Source organism: Eutrigla gurnardus (assembly GCF_963514095.1).
Source record: "Eutrigla gurnardus genome assembly, chromosome: 5".
Classification (NCBI taxonomy): domain Eukaryota; kingdom Metazoa; phylum Chordata; class Actinopteri; order Perciformes; family Triglidae; genus Eutrigla; species Eutrigla gurnardus.
This window is the reverse complement of record NC_139919.1, coordinates 28,378,762-28,401,141: the sequence shown is the minus strand read 5'-3', so window position 1 is coordinate 28,401,141 and position 22,380 is coordinate 28,378,762. Positions and strand designations below refer to the sequence as shown.

The 22,380-nt window shown below is 44.9% G+C and overlaps 2 protein-coding genes across 3 annotated transcripts; one reads left to right on the top strand and one right to left on the bottom strand.

The window, feature by feature from the left end:
• Positions 1–2,419: 2,419 nt before the first annotated feature.
• fgf20b (fibroblast growth factor 20b) lies at positions 2,420–4,715 on the bottom strand. Its single transcript, XM_084010063.1, has 3 exons — positions 4,047–4,715; positions 3,712–3,815; positions 2,420–3,526 (listed from the first exon to the last, which is right to left on the bottom strand). Exons 1-3 carry the CDS (start codon positions 4,336–4,338, stop codon positions 3,281–3,283), a joined length of 642 nt encoding a protein of 213 aa, XP_083866189.1. The 5' UTR covers positions 4,339–4,715; the 3' UTR covers positions 2,420–3,280.
• A 444-nt stretch (positions 4,716–5,159) lies between these two features.
• Positions 5,160–20,864, top strand: micu3b (mitochondrial calcium uptake family, member 3b). Of its 2 annotated transcripts, XM_084010061.1 has the most exons (15): positions 5,160–5,437; positions 7,653–7,800; positions 10,275–10,306; positions 10,458–10,536; positions 12,494–12,541; positions 12,751–12,833; positions 12,921–12,995; positions 13,824–13,865; positions 15,485–15,580; positions 15,976–16,064; positions 16,241–16,412; positions 17,789–17,897; positions 18,077–18,234; positions 18,802–18,870; positions 20,818–20,863. In XM_084010061.1, exons 1-14 carry the CDS (start codon positions 5,186–5,188, stop codon positions 18,868–18,870), a joined length of 1,452 nt encoding a protein of 483 aa, XP_083866187.1. In that variant the 5' UTR covers positions 5,160–5,185; the 3' UTR covers positions 20,818–20,863. The 2 variants fall into 2 exon arrangements, with proteins under 2 accessions (XP_083866187.1, XP_083866188.1); XM_084010062.1 differs by lacking the exon at positions 15,485–15,580 and having other exon boundaries at positions 20,818–20,864.
• Positions 20,865–22,380: the final 1,516 nt, after the last annotated feature.

Genomic DNA, 22,380 nt, shown 5'->3' with positions numbered 1-22,380 from the left:
AGATGCCTCGGTTGTCTCCTCCAGGTCCTGTGTGTTCAAATCCCTTTAAGTCAAACAAAATGTCAGTCAGTCGCTGGCGGGGCCTTCGAACGCACCGCGGTGTTGTTCACGACGTACACCTCGTTAGAACGGCGAGACTAAGCTCTGCAGAGATGACAACAGCCCTGACTTCTTCTCCTCTTTCTTTTTTGTTCCACACAAAACCTAAACATTGTTGTTTTTCTACCAACGTCTCCAAGGAGACGTGAAACAGAGGAGCATATTTTCCACTGGGGTTGACAGCTTGCGATGCGGAGTGTCAGTAAATCAGGTATGCTGCTGCTCTAATTGACGCTCGCGAAGGCAAACCGCAAAAAAAAAATCCTCTTAGCTATGACACTAAAAATGATTGAACTCAACCGGAGTACGACGCAGCAACTGTGAATGATGATTTAGTTTTCAGGCCACGAGACATGAAGGTTGGATGGATGGATGATATTTGGGAGTGCTGGCTACAGATTTTCCCAGAATGCCTCTCTCTCTCTGTGGACTCGGATGAAAGCCCAAAAGTGGATAACGCTATACTTACACTTCTGCTGTAATCCCCATAAACACACATGCAGCTCATAATTTGTGCGCACAGCAATTTTACGAAGGAATAAACAAACAACAAAGAGCCTGAAATCAATAGTTGCGAGATTCAAATGACACAAAGCTGCAGACACCGTCCCGGCGCAAACACACTCTTAGAAGTGGCCACGGCTTTGGAGCAACAGGTGAGCTCCTCGGCACCTCCCCTGTCTTCCCCAACGCAGCCTTTTAAATATAGAAATTATGCTCTCTGATAATTGGGGGCAGACAACAAAGCCGGCTATATTTCCACCCTCCTCCTCCTGCTGCTAAGTCATATCCACAGCTGACAAACAGCAGGCCTGAGATCAGAGTGTGAGAGCCTGAGTGCTGAGGGAACACCTGCACCGTCTGACCGGACTGCGAGGATAGACACAGAAGATCACTGACTTCCACACCTGCCCATGGACCCATGCCATATACACACACACACACACACTTGATTGGGTTTCCTCAAGAGCCCTTTAAGGCCGCCGCTGAGGAGGTGATGAAAGTCAGGGAGTGTCCATTAAGCGTGTGAGACGAGCCTCCAGTGGGTTGCGGATGAGGGGTTTAAGTGTTTTCAGCCAGGAGGCCAGAGACCACCTGGAGGAGGCGGAGTAGGTGGAACAAAAGCATCCGTCTCGGGGCCGGGTAGGCTCCAGAAAACGTCGGTCAAAGAGTGCCAAAGAGCACTTCTGGGCATCGGGTATCACAAGTCGGGATTTCCAGTGTGTTTAGAGGGATGACCTTCAATATGTCTGAAGGTGGGGGAGGGGGGGGGGGAGAGGTTAGATCTGCTTTTCATGGGCACAGGGGCGATGGCGACTTTGGTCAAAAGACAAAAGAAGCTGCGGGTCAAAGTCACGGACAAACCGCTGCAGCAACACGCTCTCTAGCTCGACAGGAATGAACCCCCCCCCCCCCCCCCATCGTCTGTCATTTTAACGCTTGTTAACTTTCCTACGAAGCCAAAGAAAGACGAGCAGTGACAGCATCTCTTCACCTTATAATAGGCTGCGTGTGTTCGCCGGTGGACGAGGGGATGTCCACGCGCACGCAGGTTGTAATACACTCCGGGGTGCTGTCATTAATCGACGACAGAAGCGCGTTGATGTTCAAGGTGTGCAGGTGGGAAAGTCCCGCGCTGCCGACAGGCGAGAGAGAGAGACAGAGAGAGAGAGAGAGAGAGAGTTGGCAGCGGCGGTGGTGGTTGGTTGGCTCCCCGTGTGGAGACAACCCCCGCTGGCTCACCATCACACACAAGCTGAGATCACAGGCTGAGCTTTCATGCTTCGACACGGACCTTCCCCCAGCCGTGGAGCCAACTGTGCACGGATATGCAATAGTGACTTTCTCTAACACAATAAGTCAGCTGGCTTGTGCCTGCTTATCCCAACTACAGCATCTTCTGTTGGGGACAATCATTCTAACAACAAAAGAATGGGGCAAAAATGTCCTAATTAAGAGTCTATAGGTTGCTTCATGCCTTATTGCTCCGACCTCCACACAGGGCCCGAGCAAAGAGGTCACATTTTATTTGGCCCCGGTGGTGTTGTTGCGTGGCGTCTGCATGCAGAGGGTTCAGGACGGAGGCTTTGAAGTTTTTATGTGTGCATCGGGTCTACGACTCCACTCTCGGCGTAACGGTGTCCATAAAGAAAGACAACATTGGTCTCGTAAGCGGGTTTATGTGTTTAAACTCTGAAAGACAAAACCGATATAATAAAACTTCTTGGTCCACTAAAAGTAAAGCAGTGGATTCTTTAAATGGTTAAACCTTCATCTCTGATCATAGAGGTGGAAAAAAATAATACATATCGATCACATTTTGAGCAATTTATTGTTTGTATTGTCAGTTTGTTGACTTCAGATTCCTCTTGTAAAACAGTAGTTTGGTTCGAATTAATATACCAACATTTCTTTTAAAATGAATTCACAGTCGCATTATTTGTATAAAATGCATTTCAGATGTGGGGATCTTTTCCTAATGTTGCCAATATACGCTATATATCAATAGGTGAGCTTTTTTCCCAGAATAAAAGACATAATGGTACAGTGTCTCAGTCTTTATATAATCGATACAGTTTCTAGCGGTTTAATCCTATATTGCATGTATCTAACTGTAAAAATATATTCTCAAATAAATAAATATATAACATAAATATATGTATCTAAAATGAATAAATAAATTGTTACATTTTGATCTTTACAAACAGGTCTAGACATAGGTAAGAAAAAAAAACTGAATTCCTTCAAAGTCCTTCTGAACAAACAGCGACTCTCTGGTACGATCCCCAAACCGAAGGTCCCGTTTCACGATCGTCCAGGTTCCCGTGGACTCAGCTCACGTCCCCATCTGACCAGAGGAGACGCTCCCTGATCACCCAGCTCCGTTTCCCCCCCATTCGTCTTCTATTCCACGCAGGTACTTTTTTGAAGGGTCGTCCGGCCTCCGACACAAACAACCCCCCTCATGGCGAGCGTGCAGACATTCTAGCCCGTCTTCCTGGCTGCTGAGAGATGGCCCACGCATTCCTACAAGAGGCCCCGGTGCCTTCATCCCTGCCGGTCGGGGCTGCCGTCCACCAGCCTGCACCGGCCACATCCCTGCCTGCGTCCCTCTTCTCTGCTCCCCTGGCTGCCAGGGCTTTAGCAGCTATTCCTGAACTGGACCGGGCCCTCCGGGGTCTCAGCTGTGTCCCAGGATATCCCTGTACAGCTCTGGCACGCGGTCCGGGTCCACAGGCCTTGGCAAGAAGTGTGTAAATTTCTGGTGCCGCCTGGATTTAGTCCCGTCCCTCGGTGTCCCGTCTTTGTTCAACGCCACAAAATAACGTGTCCCTTTGTCACCGTGTTTGTAGAGGTTGGAGGAGTACGTGTTGTACCAGTTCTCCTCAAACTGCTCCCTGAAGACACATTCAGCCGACAGCTTCTCCTGGATAACAACAAAAAAAAAGGTACAACATGAGATAAATCCTGACTTGTGATGTAGAAAGAGAAAAAAACATATGACACATTTAATTATTTTGAGATTGAGCTTCATGAAAATCAAAGAAGCTCCTTGTGGGTCCTCACATGGTCAATATTTGGGTGACATGGATAAGCAAAGCTGGTACTTACAGAGCCATACAGCTCTCCTTTGTCGTTCATCCCCAGATAGAGTCCGCTGTCCACCCCTCTAATGCTGATCAACCCAACAGCAAGGCTGATGAATTCCAAAATACCTGCAGAAGATGAATAGTTGTTCAGTTTGATGAAGAGACAGAATATTATCAAAGAAGACCCAACACCTCCCCAAAATACAACTGACAGCAGCCTATGCAATTAACACATCTTATATTCTAATAACAGTTTATTTCGCCATTCTTATTAACTCATTCATTAATTTCCCCTCAATTATTTGTGTTATTATAACCACTTTCTATTGCTGTCAGAAACACATGAAAAGTACTTACCAAAACGACTGTGGTCCTTCCTGGTCCCTTGCACTGTACCATCCGGAAGTATTTCCAGATGAAACCCGGTTCTGCAGTATAGCTGTCTCCTCCTGAGGATCCCCTTGAGGTGCGTTAAATCCGCCGCGGTGCTCCGGGAGAGTCTGTCGCCGGGTATGAGGTGCTCCCCGAGAAGCGTCGGACTGTCCCCGAGCGGGGTCAGGAGGAAATGGGACCCGACCTGCGCGACACCATCGATGCCGTGCAAGACGCCTCCAACTTCCCCCAGAGAGGCGGCGACGGCGGCGGCCATCGCGTCAGAGCTCAGCGGGTAAAGTTCAGTGAGGAGGTCCGGAGGGAGCGCTCTTGCGTAGTAGTCTACCTGGTCGCCGCTGTCACTTATTGCATGTTTACGTCCACCTCCTCCCTTACTTAGCGCATGCACCCGCGGACGCGCGGATTTCTCTCCCCGGGCATGAAACACTCAGTAACCTCCGCTGCTGGCGTGCACAGATTTCCCCCCTCTCGCTCTCTCGCTCTCTGCCGCTGCTGCGTCTGCATCAGTTGGGGGTGGGCTGCAGTTGCTGCTCAGATTGCCCTCATGTTGCATACCTGTTCACGGCGTGATGCCTCGGTGGAGCCGCGGAGGAGGACGTGGAGCGGGAGGGCTGAGCGAACGCTGCAGTGCAGGTAAAGGAGCTCCCTGGAGGCTTTGCGCTCAAAGTGGCAGGGGTTGGTGAGGCAGGTGCAAAACCACAGGACTAGTAATGGGCGGGGCTGACACAGTCCAGACGTGCCCTGGCAGGGATTTTTCCCTTCTCCCAAGGCATAAAATAAGAGAGGCAAGGAGGGGGGGGAGTGCACGGTGGGCTGTGGTGAACTCAGCACTTATATCACTTAAATTAAATCCGTAAACACAACACGTGTGACACTTTAAATCAACCCACGAGGACACCAGAAACAATCCGTTTCCATGCGTGTCCAAATATTTCCACATTTCCTCCACTCCTCGCGTATTTGACGCCCCGTGATCCCACAGAGACTTCAAGTATACGCACGGCATGTCTCGCGAGCTCGGAGCTGCTCTCTGCTCTTTGCTGCTGCGCGTGCGTGCGTGTGTGTGTGCGTTTTTCAGTTACGACACCTCAGTGTAAACAGCCATGGCCGCCCTGCGCAGGCTTATCCCTTTACTCGCGAGCGGCTTCGGATCGGGGACGCTCGCGGCCCGGAAGCAGCGAGCCGGGGCGACGAAGGCGCTGAAAGTCGTCGCCGCCGGAGCGTGCGTCGCCGCCGCGGCCGGGGCGGCGTGTTATTGCTGCTCGGTCGCCGCCGGTAGACGCACCGGCTTGAGGAGCCACGTCGAGGCTCGGCTCTTTCATCTGGCGCTGCCGTCGGTTTCCGCCACCGAGAAGGTACAGTGGGACGCGCCGGTCACGTTAACATCACGGTAGCGTCGTGCACGTGAAAACCACGATAACGTTAATGTGTCGTCACAATGAGGAGCTGTCCCCGACCTTTGGTGCTGAAATGGCAAAAAAAAAAAAGAGGTCAGAAGCAGTTGTCGCATCACGTGACTTAGGGCCTCGCGTGCCTTCTCGGAATGCATATCGCATAATTAGCACTTAGCATTAGAAGAGACAAAATAGAGGGCACATTATACTGTGTTTACTATTAATAATTCATTAATTGTTAATATTATTAAGGTTCTGGGCAAAATAGGACCTGGTTTTCTAATGTATTCTGGTACAAAAGCCTTGAAATCATTTTTGAGAAGCCTTGAGTGCATGTTTTTTTTTTGTTCATAATATACTAGAGGTTTTGATTCATAAATAGCCTGTATATAATATTTTTGAGGGCCATATTGGTGATAGTGTTGTTGGTACTTTACTCCATCTATGCTGACAAATTACTACAGTAGGGATGGGACAAGATCTGATCCATAGAGATAAAAAAAAACTCACAATGAGTTAAATCGTGTTGCCTTGAATGGTAGAGAAGTGAAAAATAGAGTCTGATCTAGAAAATACAGGATGAGTCATGTAATAAAAAAGCAGACACAATGCCACTTTTTAAAAGTAGATTTTTAATTTATTTATGCAGGGCGACATTTTTTATGTATATATATATATATATATATATATATATATATTTAAGATTATTTGTTTTTCACTGAAAAGGATGTTCATCAAACAAAGATAGGTCTTATCTGTGATGCAAAAACAAATATGTTCCTTAACAAAATGTAAAGGTATTTCAGAATGTTTGAATCCCATTTTAAAACACATTTGATGATTATTGGGATAATATCATGAATTGCAATTATTTTGGCCATTATAACCATGACATGGCATTTTCATATCGTCCTGTGCCTTCTACTACAGCTAAAAACCTAAGAATGGCCCCAACTAATGAGTACATCTATTCATAATTTATTCAAACAATTCATCATAATCAAGTTTGTGTCCAATAAACCCAAAGATATTACATTTATAGACCTACATGTATAAAACCGTCACATATGAGAAGCTGAAATAACGATTATGATGAGCAACGATTAGTCTATTAATCATTCTACATAAAAAACAATCTGCAACTTTTTGGATAATTGATTAATCAAAGTAATTCGCTCAGCAAAACGGCAAACATTCACTGCCTCCAGTATCTCTCCTTTATTTTTACCTCATTGTAGATTAAAAATCCCTGGCTGTTTTAGACCGTTACATAGTTTTTTGGCACGACGTCACCTACTTCCAATCAAACTGATTAATCATAACAGATTAATCAGCAATAAAAATAGCTATAAGCTGTCGTCCCAGTGTCACCCCATTAATCCATTATTCAAAGTGCGGGCGAAAACATTTTCTTTTAATTAATTAACCAATGAATTGACTAATCATTCCAAGACTACTTATTAGCTTTTGAATCACTCTTTTGCACCGTGGCAGGTGTTCATGTTATTTTGTCCGCCCTGTCTATTTGGTCCTTGATAGCCAACGTACCAGCACTTTGTGCATTAAGTATCGTTAGCTCGGGCATGTGCGGACCTCGTTGACTTTAAGAGATCACACGGGTAAATGCAAACACACAGGTAAACCAGGTGCAGTTTGCACACTAGCGACAGAAGATTGCTTGTTTCTGTGGAGGGAGGAAGTGTTGACTGGTGGCCGCATGCAGCAGGAATCCAGGGACAGGAAACCGGACACTGGGGCTCGGCGGAGGGGCGGACATCTGATGAGAGGCGGGGGTGGTTAGGGTGGTTGGGGGGGGGGGGTTTAATGGTTAAGCAGAGGGGGGCACACATTCCCCGTGTGCCCGGTGGACCTGGCACCGTGCCACCTGACGGAGAGATCCACTCTGTCCTCACCAGTCCAGCCTTCTGATCTGGGTTTGAACAGTTGTAGGGACATTATCTGGTGCACAGGGATGACAAATAGGGCTGACATAACATGCGCCCCATTACTGAATTAAAGCACGGGCCTCTTTGTTGTGGTTCCATGTGAGCGAGGCTTTCCGTGACAAGAAAAGCTTCCGAGGATTTTCAGAAAAAAAGCATCTTTCAGACGGTATTATCACTGTGGATATGATTTGATATTTCACGATGGCGTGTGTGTGTGTGTGTGTTTCCAGGCCCGGCCTTACGGTCTGGATGACGGAGATGTGTACACGTCGTCCCATGAAAACGCATTTCGCCTGTTCAGTTCGGTGGAGTGCGAGGGCCAGCTCTACATGACGCCTCTCAACTTCATCGAGTCCGTCACTTTGAACGAACCCAAGAGTGAGTGTGCTCCTACTGGCTAGCTTCTTAACGCAATGTCAAACTTCCTTTGGAGGAAAGGAGGAGTCATTACTGGTGTCTGTACTCAACTAGAGGTACATGATACTTGTGTTCAAAAACACTCACTGGAAGTAGAAGTACACGTTCCACTTCATAAAGTAAAGTAAGTACGTATAAAGTAAAAAGGTATCACTTTGAAGGACAAAAATGTACTCAAAGTAAAAAGTATCCCTATGAAGGGCGTTTCTACTGGCTGTTTTTTTTAATGCAAGGCTATCTGCATCACTATCTTGCATCATATTAATAATAATTAAAGAAAGAAGCACTATCAAATGCACTAAAACTGAGGTAACGAGCCTGTTTTGAAAATGAGTGAGTAGAAAGTACAGATATTTGTTTTAAAAAAGTAGGGCGTAAGAGTTAAAAGTAATTGGAAAAATGAATACTAAAGCAAAGTACAGATACCTGAAAAATTCTACTCAAGTACAGTAAAGAAGTATTTATACTTCGTTATTTTCCACCTTTGCTGATGTTGCCAATTAATGAATAAGTCCATTGACAGAAAATTAACCAACAACAGTTTGACGATCAATTCATTTTTATAGCTTCTAAAATGTGAGGGTTTACTCATATTCTCTTTCGTCGTCGTAAATTGAACGTTTTTGTGACGTTGGACCGGACGATTCATCAATAATTACTGTATTATGCACTAATGAATGTAATCATCGTTAATCATTTGGAAGGGGAAGGTTTGTAGTCTGAGCAGGAGAGACCAATCGTGATGGAGGAGGCTGTGGTTGAATGCAGGTAAACAGTAGAGGTGAATAGCAGAGGTCGAGCACAAAATCTGCAATCTGAGAAAACCTACCGGTTATCATCTGACGGTGATTTAGCTTTTTATTGATTTTAAATTAGGCTGTAAACTGGCTACTTGTGAAACAAACCGGTCACAGCACACAGAAAAGAAGGTCTCGGCCTGGAAGTCCACCAGAACCCCAGAAATATAAACCCCTTACGCCCCCCAGAAGCTTTTCGGTGTCCAGACCCACAGCTGATGGGAGACTCCACACTGCCTCTGTAATCATCCACATTTGTCAGGATCCATTTGCTTAATTACACTTCCGTCAAGTCATCAGATAACACCCCTCCGCCCACTTCATCCTCCAATTATTTGACATGAACAAAAAGTCCTCTTCTTTCCTGGAACGCGACTTGTTGCCGAGGGCCTGTGAAGTGTCATCGTCAGATAATAAGTTTGCAGCTTGCAGAGTTTCAGTCATAACACCTGCATAAAGATAGCCATCTTTACCGGCAACCCCACTTTTATGGCTCATTTATGTGGCAAGAAACTCGCAGAGACCCAGAGACAACCGAGCATGGGTGTCATAAAGGTAACGATAAGACATTCTGATTACTGTGATTGATTATGATGGAAGGCGTCTGTGTGGCCTGGACTCGTCTTCCCTGGCATCTAATGAGGAAGGTAAATACGGGGCGATAATGTCTCAGCATAGTGGCTAATGTGTTGCAGAAATACTAATGGTGGTGTTTTATGGTTGTGCTGCGGCTGTAAAAGGAGATGTGTCGGGGAATGATGGCGAGCATTTAGAAGTCAAAATCTTTGGTATCAGACGCTCACATCGAGGAACAACGTGTTCGAAAAAAGCATCATAATCCCAGATTTATACGCTTAAAATGTGTCAGCGGAGGGTTGTCGTCACCGTGATCGATGTGATTTTGCGACCAGGTTTTTTACAACACCCCTTATCTCCTGCTTTATAAACCATTGGAATGCGTTCATAGAGATCCACCGCTCGTGTTTCTGTCCCCTAAAAAACACCCGTTTTCACTTTTATTTCCCACTTCTATATTACTAATACAGAATTCACAATTGAAACATATTTGTGTCACTGGTGGCGGAAGAAGTATTGAGATTCTTAAGTAAAATCACTGCAAGTAAATTCCTGCATTTTAAGCCTTACTTAAGTAAAAATACGTATCGTACTATCAACTAGATTTGGAAAGCATCAAAAGTCATTCTGCAGTAAAATGTTGTGTTTTACTATTATATATGTTTATGGAATAATATGAGTGCTGCATCGTGTGAGTTGTATTACACTGCTTTTAATGTTCAATGTTAATATTATGATTATATTACCATATTCTTTAAGATGGCGTACGTTTGCGTTTTTGTGAGGACACATTTTACAGCTGATCCAAGAGGCTTTTTAAAGAGAAAATGTTCTCAACATAAAACAAAAAAAACAAAACATTTTTTTGTAAAGGTATTAAGAATTCTGAATGTGAAATGTAACTAAAGCCGTCAGATAAATGTAGTGGATTTAAAAAGTACAGCAGCATTGCCTCGTAGATGTGGTAGTAGAAGTACAAAGTTGCTAGAAAGGGAAGTCAAGTACCTCAAATTAGTACTTAAGTACCTGAGTACATCTAACTGTTGACTTTGTTTCCTTTAGGTAGGAGAACACGCAAGTCCCTCACAAAAAAGGTGAGTTGTTCCATCATCAAAGCACTTCATCTCTCTTCATCTGTGTGAAACCTCTGTAATTACTGTAATGCCCACAAACATGGCATCGCATTGTGTTTGCTCAGGGTTTAGAAATGAATGAGTGATCTGGGACTTTCTTCTGTTCTGTCAGGACTTAGACAAGATGCTGGCTGACACCCCGCCTGTTTGGAAAGGATCATCCAATTTGTTTAGAAATCTTCGTGAACGAGGTGAAGTAACCCATCCGACGTGATACGGCTCTACGCAAACACCCGTTGGATTTGAGTAATTCCCCTTTGTGTGCTCCGTTGTGCGTGTCAAGCTCGTATATTCCAGAGCAGCGAGTGTGTTGTAAAACACTATCTTATCTTATCTCCCCATCGGTCTGGTAACATGTTGAAGATTTATTCTCAGGTAACCTCTGCAGGAGGGGAATGGTCCATTGATAATCTACACCGTGAGTCCGACGGCAATAACTACGAAGTTTTGCTGGAAGATTTTGTACGAAATTATAGCGAAACTTCCTTGAGAGAAGTAATTGGTTTACTTGAAATCTTGATTGGATACTGAAGTGTATTTATTGTAATTAATACAATTTCTTTCACGTTAAGCCGGGCTGTTAAAAGACGCTAGGTTGCACTGAAAACTATTGAATTAAAAATGGCATCATCAGTAAAGGTGAAGTAGTAGGTGAAATCTAAGAGTTGAAACAATTATTCAACCAGTTGATCGACAGAAAACGAATTGGCAACCTTGTGAAATGACTTGGATTCATAGCGACGTGAAGAAACTGATGTTTTGATAGTTTGATTGAAGATTCTCTTCTGATCTTCCCACCTGGGCCTGCACGCTCCCGCTCAGCAGGTCCTATCTCACCGTTCTGTTCTCTTCTCTGTTGCTTTAGCTAAGTGCTGATGCCGGGATTTGGGGCTTTTAATCCTGCTGTTAAACGTTGCGGCTTTGTCAGGTTGGGGGGGTAGAAAAAAAGGACCGGATTGATCTGTGAACAAAGCGTCGCTTTAGAGAATGAGGGAGCTGTTTGAACCCAGCTATGTTGAGACACGTCCCGCTGGCCACCCCCCTGATCACCGCGGACATTATGAAGCCTAAGAGTGGCATTGGATTACATCTCCGGGACTGCCACTCTGTATGAAGTGTTTCTGTGGAATTCTTTGTATTGTCTAACAACATCTACTTGAGCTCAGAGGCTGAGCTGCAGGGAGGAGGAGGAGGGAGAAGGTGTGTGGTATTGGGGAAACATGGCTGGTATCTTAAAGGTTTTTTCCCTCCTCTCTTCAGCCCATTTAAGCTTTAAAAGGCTTTGAAGCTACAGACCTGTTGTCATTACAGGCCCTACCTGCCAAATAGAGAGAGAGCTGGGATTTTTTTTTAAACATTGTCGAAGGCGTGCATCACTAAATCTCTTTTCACACCTCCGTTTGAACACTTTACATAATCTCGTTAGCGACGTTCCTTACTCCAGACGAAAGCAAATATGACCTCTTTGTTTTTACTAGTTTATTTTTCCCCTCTTTCTGGAAATATCTCCCCGCAAGCAAAGCTAACCCCCCCCCATCCCCCCGTGCCTGAATTCTTTTCCCATAACACCTAGAGCAGTCACCCAGAACTATCTGCGCTCGATTCTCTATCTTCCCGGGCAAACAAAAGCCTGGGAATGCTTTCAGAGTCGGCGGGGAGAAGCCTCCCGAGTCGACGGAGAAGCCTCCTGACACTTACTCTTCCCTTCTCCGTGTCACACAACAAAGGGAGCTGAAGGACGCGACACAAAACCTGAAATCGGCCATTCTCAAAATCAGTGACAGATCACTTGAGAATGTATTACACCTTGTTACCCAAACACGATCAGAAGCCGTAGGCCTTAAATTTGTTTGGGTTTGTGTCCAGATAGGTCAGCTCAGTTGTAAAGCCTGTGTTTGTGTGAGGGGGAACACCGGGCATGAAGTAAAAGGCACCTTTTAAGATGTTATCAGTGAGCGCGAGGAGATTACTCCTGTCTGGAGGCGTGCACTGTTTCTTTGGATGGCTTAGTCATCCCGGGCGCACGACTTTGAACATCTGTAAAACACCTTCGGCTAACTGCTTAATGCCATTTGATGCCATCTTGTGTGGAAAAGGATCATTTGGGTTTTTGTTTCTCGGCTTGACACATTTTATCTTTTAAAACAGGTGTCATCAGTTACACAGAGTACCTCTTCCTGCTCTGCATTTTAACAAGTAAGTGTATATTTATTGAACAACATAAAGGATAGCAGTGTTACTAAATATCGACCACCTAGTTTACATAAACCTCTACTGTGTTTACCAAAACGGCTTTATTTTTGAGATGTTGGGAGATACTCGATTGTTTACATTTTGTCCATATTCAATAAACGTTACAGAATGTTCCTGAAATCTACCCGATGTTCCTTTTTATTTGATTTCAGAGCCCCACGCAGGCTTCAAGATCGCTTTCAACATGTTTGATGCAGACGGGAATGAAATGGTGGACAAAAGGGAGTTTTTGGTGGTACGAGCCTAATCTCCATTATCCATATAAATAAATGCATTTGATCAATCATGTGCCATTCTGTATAATAACTCATCTTTTCACCAGCTGGAGGAAATTTTCCGTAAGAAAAAGGACAAAAAGGAAGTTGCCGAAGACAAAGTGCAAAGATTTGAACAACAGGTAGGTGCTTGTTAAGGTTTATTAACAATCGATATATTTTTGTATTAACAATGGACCAAATGGACACCAGTAATGCATAACGTAAAAAGGGGTTACTGATGATAATGGCTTACTTTGCAGTTTTCTTTTTACCTTTTTAAGCCTCTTCAGCTCATTGTGATTCTTTTTTTTTGTCGATTGCCTGTAAATCAGGCAAACAGTGCTATCAAAACAGTGAGCTAAAAGAAGCTAAAACGCTGTGCAGAGCTGACAGTGACTACAGTCAGGTGGTTCCCTTTCATATTTCACACAGTCCTTTGATCCATTGGTAATACATTTTTTTTTTTTTAAAGATCAGTGCAGCTCCACATTGATCTGAATCTTAAATTTGCACCAATGTGTATCAGGGTCTTGTGTTCCTCGAGAGAACAGGGGTGAATGTGGTCATACAAGGTAAAACATGCCTGAGGCTTTCATCTCTCCGGGGCCGCCTTGTGCCGCATGCAGGTGGATGTAAACAGGCAGAGCTGAATGGGGCGATAAGGGCGACTCTTTGAGGTCTTATCGCACAAACACAACATGGAGGAGCTTATTCTGCCGGGACAAACGTTAGCGTCTCCAGGACAGTCTCGCGTTAACATGAAGCCCGTATAACCATCAAAAAGATCATTAGAATGGGCACTCTAGATTTGGAAATATAATGATGCTTTGCAAGAAGACAGGGTGAAGAACGGCAGTTCGCTGGTGAAGTCACGTCGTATAAACCTGACCGCTAAAAACAAAAAAAATATCCATCTATTCAACATTACAAATGAATGTTCTCTCTCTCTGTGCTTCATGTTCTTCCAGAGCCTCCAGCTGTTCGGTCAACGCAAGACGCAGCCACACAGTGTATGTATTGTTCTGCTCGTCGCATGTATTTTTGGCATGCACTCCTCCTAACCTGTTTTTTTTGTTTGTTTTTCTTAAAACACACGGAAAACACACACATGCATCTCAGGGGCTGCAACGCCCACATTTGTGTCCGTTTACAGATGATGACCTCATTCGCAGGAATTGAAATACACCACTGTGTGTATGTCAACATTATTTGATGTGTGTGTGTGTGTGTGTGGTAACGCAGATGATTTATGCCTTTTGTCGGCATTGGACGAGAGGATCCTCTGCTGAAGGCTGACAACGTTTCGCCCCGGACCCCCATGTTTTATTTTTACAGTTTCTTGAGGAGTGGTATTTGGGCTCAGGTTACCTTTTGTGATGGGTTTGACCATGAAGATGCCAGTCAGAGAAGACAACTGTGAAAAGCACTCAGCAGACACACACACACACTCACAGACACACACACACGAAGTGAACCGAGGGACGGACGCAGCTGCTTTAAGACTCTACTTTAGGCGTGTCTTTTTGTTTTCATTTCTTCTGCTGTGCCGTAGGTATCTTTCCAGCAAAAAAAGTTCAAAAGTCAAATCTTTAAAAAAACGTGTTACAGGCATGTCTTCAGTGCTGCGGTTGGGCTTTCCCCCGGCATATTCTAATTACAAGCACATCAGGAGCTTTTCATGGGGCGAGATGGGGAACAGTGCGGTGCATTAAAGAGTTGTTCCGTAATTAGCTGTGGGATCAAGTCGTAAATCTCCCTCTCTCTCTGGTGCAACGAGGCGCGGAGGAAGAGCTGTTTTATCAGCCGTCTCACGTTCACCCTCGGGCTTGAGAGACGAAGAAAGGAGAAATTGCTAGAATAAATAAATATGAAGAAACGAGCCATACTTAAGAACACATGTCAACAGCGGCTGGCTGTTTCTCGTTGTCTGTGCTGGTTTTGAATGAGGCGACGTGGAGACATGAGAAATATTGAAGATGATGGTTTGGTTTATAACTGGGAGTTAGAATAGAAAGTTCAATTTCAAAAGTATTCTTGTTGACCGTTCCCCAGTGGAGATGTCGTTCCAGTAGTCCCTCAGTGTCAGCAGTAATAATGATTCTGATTGGTTCATCTGAGATCAGGAGCCAGACCTCATCGAGATAAACGTCGGAGAGTTCGCCTCTTTAGTGCTTTGGTGAAATCTGCACCATCATCTTTTATATTTAGACTCTGAACCCGTTCCACAACACAACGTTAGCCTCTCTGCATCCAGTGGTGATGCATCCGGTGGAGTTCAGTCACCCTGGCGTGAATCACCCTTCGGCTCACGCCCCTGCATGCTTTGGACATGCGTTAGCGGCGTTGGCCCGATGTCCTGCCAAGAGGCTGCATGCATGGCTGCATGGCCGGCTCACGCCAGGGCTGATGGGCCTCTCAGATACGCCGGTGTCAGCTCCGGGCTGTTTCTGCCCGTTCTCAATGTGTGTGGGTTTTATCCGTTTTTCGGCTGCCTATAATCGGGACTCTTCATCTTCCGTCCTCTTCCCTGCCTGCCTCAGTGTGTCCGTCCGTCCGTCTCCCAATCTCCTCCTAACGTGTGCCAGATGTGTTTTGTCTTCTAACAGCTGTGCTCCAACTGCTGCCACAGGTTCTTAGAAAAGACAGTCAGCATGCGGAGGCCCGGGGCATGTGGGATGTTCTTAGACGCGGCACGAGTCAAGTTCTGTTTTCTGATCTCCCCGAGGTAGCCATGCCCTCATTACTTTTGGTTATACAGTAAATACTATACACCAGGTTAAATCCTAATATTTCCTCTGCAGCATGTTTAATAAATCAGTCGCATGGCACGTGTTTGTGTCGTGCAGGAATAAGAAACGTTGGCCCACTGTTTGGTTTCGGGCACGGTGAAAAAATAGATGAACCATTAACTCTGAGGAATTATTCAATAGCAGAATGTGGCTACGGCTATTAACTAACATCTTTACTTTTGGCTTGGTTAGATGAAGTCATTGTTAATGCCTAACACTTGCATGTTAGAAAACGGCTCACAGAGACTTTGTGTAAATTGTTTGGCTGAATCATTGCTGTGGATACTTGAAGCCATGAGGAGTCACGATGCTGTTCCTTTCCCTCCGACAGCATGTGGATGAAAAGACCGAGACAACGCTGCTGGTGCACTTCTTTGGGAAAAAAGGCAAAGCCGAGTTGAAATTTGAAGATTTCTACCAGTGAGTTCAAACCCTGTGATTATCACGTCGTCCCTGAGAAAATGATTATCTCACAGCGGCCATTAATCATTTTCATACCTGTAGTGGTTTTGTTTGTGAATGCGTTAAGCGTTCCTTTGTGCATGCGAGCTTCTGGTGGTGGCGTTTCCTGTCAGTGGTGCGTCTCTCTCCTCCAGGTTCATGGACAACCTGCAGACAGAGGTGCTTGAGATAGAGTTCCTCTCCTACTCCAAAGGCCTGCCCACCATCGGCGAGGAAGACTTCGCTCGGATCCTCCTTCGCTACACCAACGTTGACGACGTCAGCGAATATTTGGAGAACGTGCGCCACAGCATTCCCGATGAAAAGGTGCGCTGACCCCCCTCCCCCATTAACCCTCCCATTCCTCATCTTACACAATAGAACAAGGGGTGGACTAAATGACAATAAAGCCTCGCAATATGATGTAATCCAGTACAACAAAAAACTGCAGCCTAAAAAAATGCAGCTTTCACTACATGGTTCATCTTGCCTCCTCGATGTCAGTCTTTTCCCAATATGGTGCAGCCATACAACCCCCCACCAGCCAACATGCTACAACAGATGGGTCTTCTCTGATCACATATTTTATTTTGGGGAATGACACTGAGCTTCATATTTAGAATACACACATAAAAGTGGTATCAATCGTCTCATCTAACTCCCTGGAAGAAAGTGATGTATTTCGCCCCAAATGTGGAACTTTTCCTTTAAATTCATTAGTTGGCTTTTCACAGACTCCCAACACATCAGTGCACTACGAACAAGCTGCAGCGATTTGGCCTCGTCTGGCCATCATCGAGACGTTTTTAGATGCGAGGTGAACGGCACACATTCAAGGCATTCATCGTGCTGCACGCCGTTGTTTCGGCGAGTGTGGGAGTGTTTTGATCGGCCGTTTCTCTTGGTGCCGCTCCGTGAAGCCGTTGAGTGAAGCATCCTCAGTTTAGCTTTAATTTGTTTTTCCTCTCGGCGCGCTGAAAAGACGCCGCAACTCTTCAGCCACCTCGAGTAGCTTGTTGCTAGATTTCCATTGAGGATCCAAGTGGGTCTCATCGTTGAGGCTAAGAGATATTTTATGGCCCTCGCCTTGTTAAAAACAGCAAAGCGTCACAGATTAGTCATTGCTCTGTTTGTTCGGCTGTGTGCGCTGCCTGTTTGGCGAGGCCCCCGGCGAGAGAAGGAGCTAGTAGCTGCGGGACGGTTGAGTGCAGATCAATAGGCTCAGTGTTTGAGTCATCAGCCAAGCCTGAGATGTTTGGAGATTCATCACTTTTGTTGTTTTTGTTTATTCAAGTATCAGGTTAATCTGCTTTAGAATAGTCTGCAAACGGCCTGACCTCTTCCCAAAAGCTACAATCCTACCCCCCCAACCCCCCCACCGCCGCCGCCGCCACTGACAGCTCAGCGTGTCCATACTGCACAGGGAAAATCCAGCAATGTATACTTTGTCTGTTTGGGTGTGTTATCTATCTGATGGCTTCAAGGTCCCACACACACACACACTAAAGGATTCCCCCCGCAGGATGAAAGGAAGCAGATTATGCGTTGTGTGAATTGTAGCAGTATCCTCTGCCGGAGTGTTGACACACGCAGCCGTCCGCTTTATGTGGCACTTTATGATTTCTCATGTTGCATTTCACAAGCTTTATGTGTCAGGAATTTAAAAAAAAAGGCGTTGTTTTATTGTCGCCATCTCTTTGCAGGGAATCACCTTTGACGAGTTCAGGTCCTTCTTTCAGTTCCTAAACAACCTGGAGGATTTCACCATCGCCATGCAAATGTACAACTTCGCCAACCGCTCCATTGGTCAAGGTAAAGTCTTAGAGAAATTGGTCACATTATGGCGGTACCGCTCTCAACATGGAGTCACTGGGAGTTTTACTATCTTTCCTGCATTTGCAGTGAGTCAATCAATGAAATCCAGGTGACAAAATTAATTTATGAGAAGCGCATTCATTCTGAACCGATCCCCCGTTTTGCTTCCCTCTCAGATGAGTTCACCCGTGCAGTCTACGTGGCCACGGGCATCAAGCTGACCCACCACTTGGTCAACACGGTCTTCAAGATCTTTGACGAGGATCGCGACGGCAAACTCAGTCACAAGGAGTTCATCGGCGTCATGAAGGACCGGCTGCACCGCCGTGGGGGGGTGAGAGCATGCAGAGGCCATTAAGATGCCATCTATCTGTCTTTTTATTACTCCGAGAGGTGACGGGAGGTGTTGGTGTCCGGACTCTGCGGCAGCACTGGCTGATGGGAAAGATAGCGGCATTGTCTCGCCTTTGTATGCTGTGTAATCTGTCAGGGTGAACGCCACTGATGCAAATCAAAGTCAGATTTGACGCTGTTAAAAAGGACAACAAGGCAAATATGGGATGATGCTGAGCACAGAAACGCATGCTCATTTTCAAACAGGGTACTTTTACATAATTAGGCCCACTTAAGCAGCTATTAGCAGCGCAAACATCACCCCTCCTGTTTAATTAGCCGTCAGTAAGCACTAATTATGTTCGTTTTCTTTTGCTTTAGGTGGTATACTTAAATACCGCCGTACCATAATGTCTCAATTACACTCCTGCCACTTTTTATTACTGAAAACACATCTAACCTCTGAGCTGGAAATTTTTGTAAAATTATACTGCCATCTAGTGGAACACCACGAAATTGATCATTATTCCTCTTTCATTCACTTTCTCACACGCGTGCTTGTTCACAGGGCGTCCGAGTGGAGGAGAAGTTCACCTCTTTTAAGTGCTGCATGAGGAAGGAGCTTTCAGCAAAATAGGTGAAGTATTTTTCTCACACTGTTAAATCTGTTGAATGGGGGCTTAAATAGAAATATACTAACAATGCTTAATGTGAGGTTGAAAGACACAAAACTGAATTTTTACTTTGTTTTAATGGTTTCCTAAAAGCAGTTCCCAGGCCCTCTATCCCAGTCTGTCTTTTCAGATGTGTTTCAAAAGGTCATCTCTCTGCCGCCTGAAGCATCGGGTTACACTGAAATATTAACGCCTGATCAACTGCCACCAGATACCAGCTTAAGTCTGCACATGAGCAGTGAGCAGCGGCGTTTAAAGCTGTATAAATGTTTCAAAGGAAATGCACCTCCTTGGAAGAGGGCTTGATAATCTTTGGAAATTACTTGACATGGATGTTTTTTTTTTAAAAATACCACAGAGAAAAGAAAAAATAACACTTATTTTCTCTTTTATACAAAATGTTTTGGAGAAAAAAAAAGATGCAATCATTTCCACAATTCACATGTTTTCAACTAGCGAAACACTGCTTCTCTTGTTTGTTGGGGTTTAGCCTTACAAAGGCAACATTTCCACTGTGGTTGTAAGGCTAGCTCCATACATTTAGTTTATATTATCACATTTTTTGCACTATTTTAATTGGATTACGTCATTCAAAAACGAAGTTTTGGATGTAAAAAAAAAAGCCCTAAAAATATGATTTAATTGTTTATTTTCATGATATTTTACGTCAATAAATATTTTTAAAAAATGATACTATATAAAAAATAAAATAAAAAGTGCACAGACTCACCGATATATGGATTTAGGAAACTTGTAGATCAAATCCATTCGTCGATCCTCCTGATGAACGCCGTAAAACTCCCAAATGCGACTCCGCCATGTTGTTTTTACCCGTTTCAGGTAGAAGACGTTAGCTCCACCGAGGCTGTGCTGGCCGGGTAATGTCAGCTACACACCGGCTACAGAAACTTCTGAGTTGTCCTAAAAGACTCGGAGCTCCGCTAGCCGTGAGAAGAAACGTCCTTTTGACAGCCACAACATCAAATCCAACCGCCATCTTCACCGTCCCGGATATCAGGATTCCTCATCCACGACTTTAAAAATAGTGGCTGACAGCTAGCGCAGCCTCCTAGCTCACATTTTCTTTCGTACGAGTCCGTTAGAAAAGATCATACACGTTTCTGTCCCCGTTTGTTGATAAATCAGCTGCTACGTCGGCCTTCTCGCTAGCCTTTTCTTTCTTTTGTTTGTTTTTGCCGCCGCCATATTGACTTTTGACGCGTTACGTTCGCGACAATGAACGAGCTCTGACGTAGTGACGTTCAAGTCCGTCTGTGCGCGTTTCCACTGTGGGAGCTCGTTTTTCGTTTCCAAGGCAACATGAGCAACAAGAGCATTTCTGCCATATTAATGTTAAAAAAAGAAGGAAAAAAATCTGCTTTGTCACGTAAATGTTGAAGAATACGCGATCGAGGTGCGCATGCGCACCGTGTCATGTTTCGGCTAATTAAAAGTCCTGCATTTTCCTGCGATTATTGTTGCTTTTGATTCGATCTGAACTATTGGAGTAATACAAAAATGAAATATACAACTATGAGAATAAAAAAATGTCTAATAATAAAATACAGTGTATTATATGAAATATTAAATATAAATGTTTTACACAATTTGTATATATTTTTAAATTAAAGTGAATATAATTTGCTTGTTGCTACCTGTGTGATCAAGATCACTGTAGAAGACCCACTTTTATTCCTGCAGAACTACAGCTGCATTCATGACTGTTTGATTAAGAGGTTTATGATATATATTTTATGATGTTTTCATGTAGTCTAATGTATTCTTGTTTCTCGGTATCTAATAAATGTGTTCTGCCGTTCTGTTGTAAGGAGGAGATGATTCACAGTGGCAGGACAGTGTAAAGTCACACTGGACCTGTATTCACGGCTGTCTCTCTGCTCCGTCTCCAGGTGGGAGCCTCCATCAGCGGTGCATGTCTGAAGTGGACGAGCTGCGCCTCCCCTCTGCGCCTCCTCTTTGCGCCTCCTCTCCGGCCTCCTCTTTGTGCCCCAGGGTTAATGCATGTTGCAGCATCTTATTGCACTTATACACTTTTAATCAACAAACAGGATGTGGTCAGCCTAATGGGAAGCTGGTGAAACAAACAACAGCTGACCCAATGTGAACCGACTTCCACTTAATCGTAGCTGGATTTGAGTCACCAGTTTTGCCAGCTCATAAGATATTTAACTATTTATTTATTTATTTATTTATTTATTTATCTACTTTACAGTTTAAGATCCTTAACACTGATTTTATTTATTTATTTAACAGTCCAATGTTGTCGTGTTCCTGCTCTTCAGTGTGTGTCGTTCAGTTTGACTCTCCTTTTGTCCCACGTTGGATTCTGCACCGTGGCCGCAGCATTGTTAACATACTTCACCCTGCTGTTGGCTCTGCAGCCCCCCTGCACAGATCAGCACGGGACTGCACCTCCCCTCCCCCATCCTCCTCATCTTCCCCCTATCCTCCTCTTCCACGCTAACTATCATCCTCCTCATCCCAATCCTCCTCCATATCCTCCTCTTCCTCGCTCCCTATCATCCTCCTCATCCCAATCCTCCTCCATATCCTCCTCTTCCTCGCTCCCTATGATCCTCCTCCCTATCCTCCTCCATATCCTCCTCTTCCTTGCTCCCTATCATCCTCATCCCTATCCTCCTCCTCCTCCTCCTCACCCTCCTCCTCCCTATCCTTCTCTTCCTCTCTCCCCGTCCTCCTTCTCCTCATCTTCCTCCTCCCTATCCTCCTCTTCCACTCTCCCTGTCCTCCCTCTCTTCCTCCTTCTTCTTTCTCTCTCCCTGTCCCCCCTCTCCTTCTCTTCCTCCCTATCCTCTTTCTCTCTCCCTATCCTCTGCACCCTCCCTATCCTCCTCCTCCCTATCCTCCTCCTACTCTCTCCCAAAGCGCTGCAGCAGTAATCCTCCAGGATCCCCAGAGCCAGCAGGCCTGAACAGACTCACTGAGTCTGAGGTTTTCCACGTTTGAACACAGGCAGTTAACGGTGTTAATCATTAGCCATGTTCATGCCACAGGCAGGGACGACCTCTTTCTTCATCAATAAATATGCAAGAAATATCGAAGCCATATGTTTGTTCCACTCTCGGGATTCTGCTCAGTTTTTTTTTTGGCAGTTGAAATGACCTTTCCTTTATGAAAGGGAATTAAAAACACAAATACACTGACTGAGGAATTCTCTGTGACTGTTGCTTCCTGGTGTTTGCTTTGGGTGGAGTTGTTGAAAGATATCAACGTGCTTTAATATTAACCAGACTGATGTGTTTGGATGTTTGGATTAGTGGGTCTACCTCTAACATCTCGCCATGTCATTCTTTCTAAGCGAGGCCTCGACTGTTACACCGATGCATTTATAACGACAGGGTACAATAAATATCAATACAACAGTTGTTTTGTGCCGTCTTTCTCTTCCTCACACTGTCTACACCGTCCTCGCCGGCCTTAACTTCCTCTCC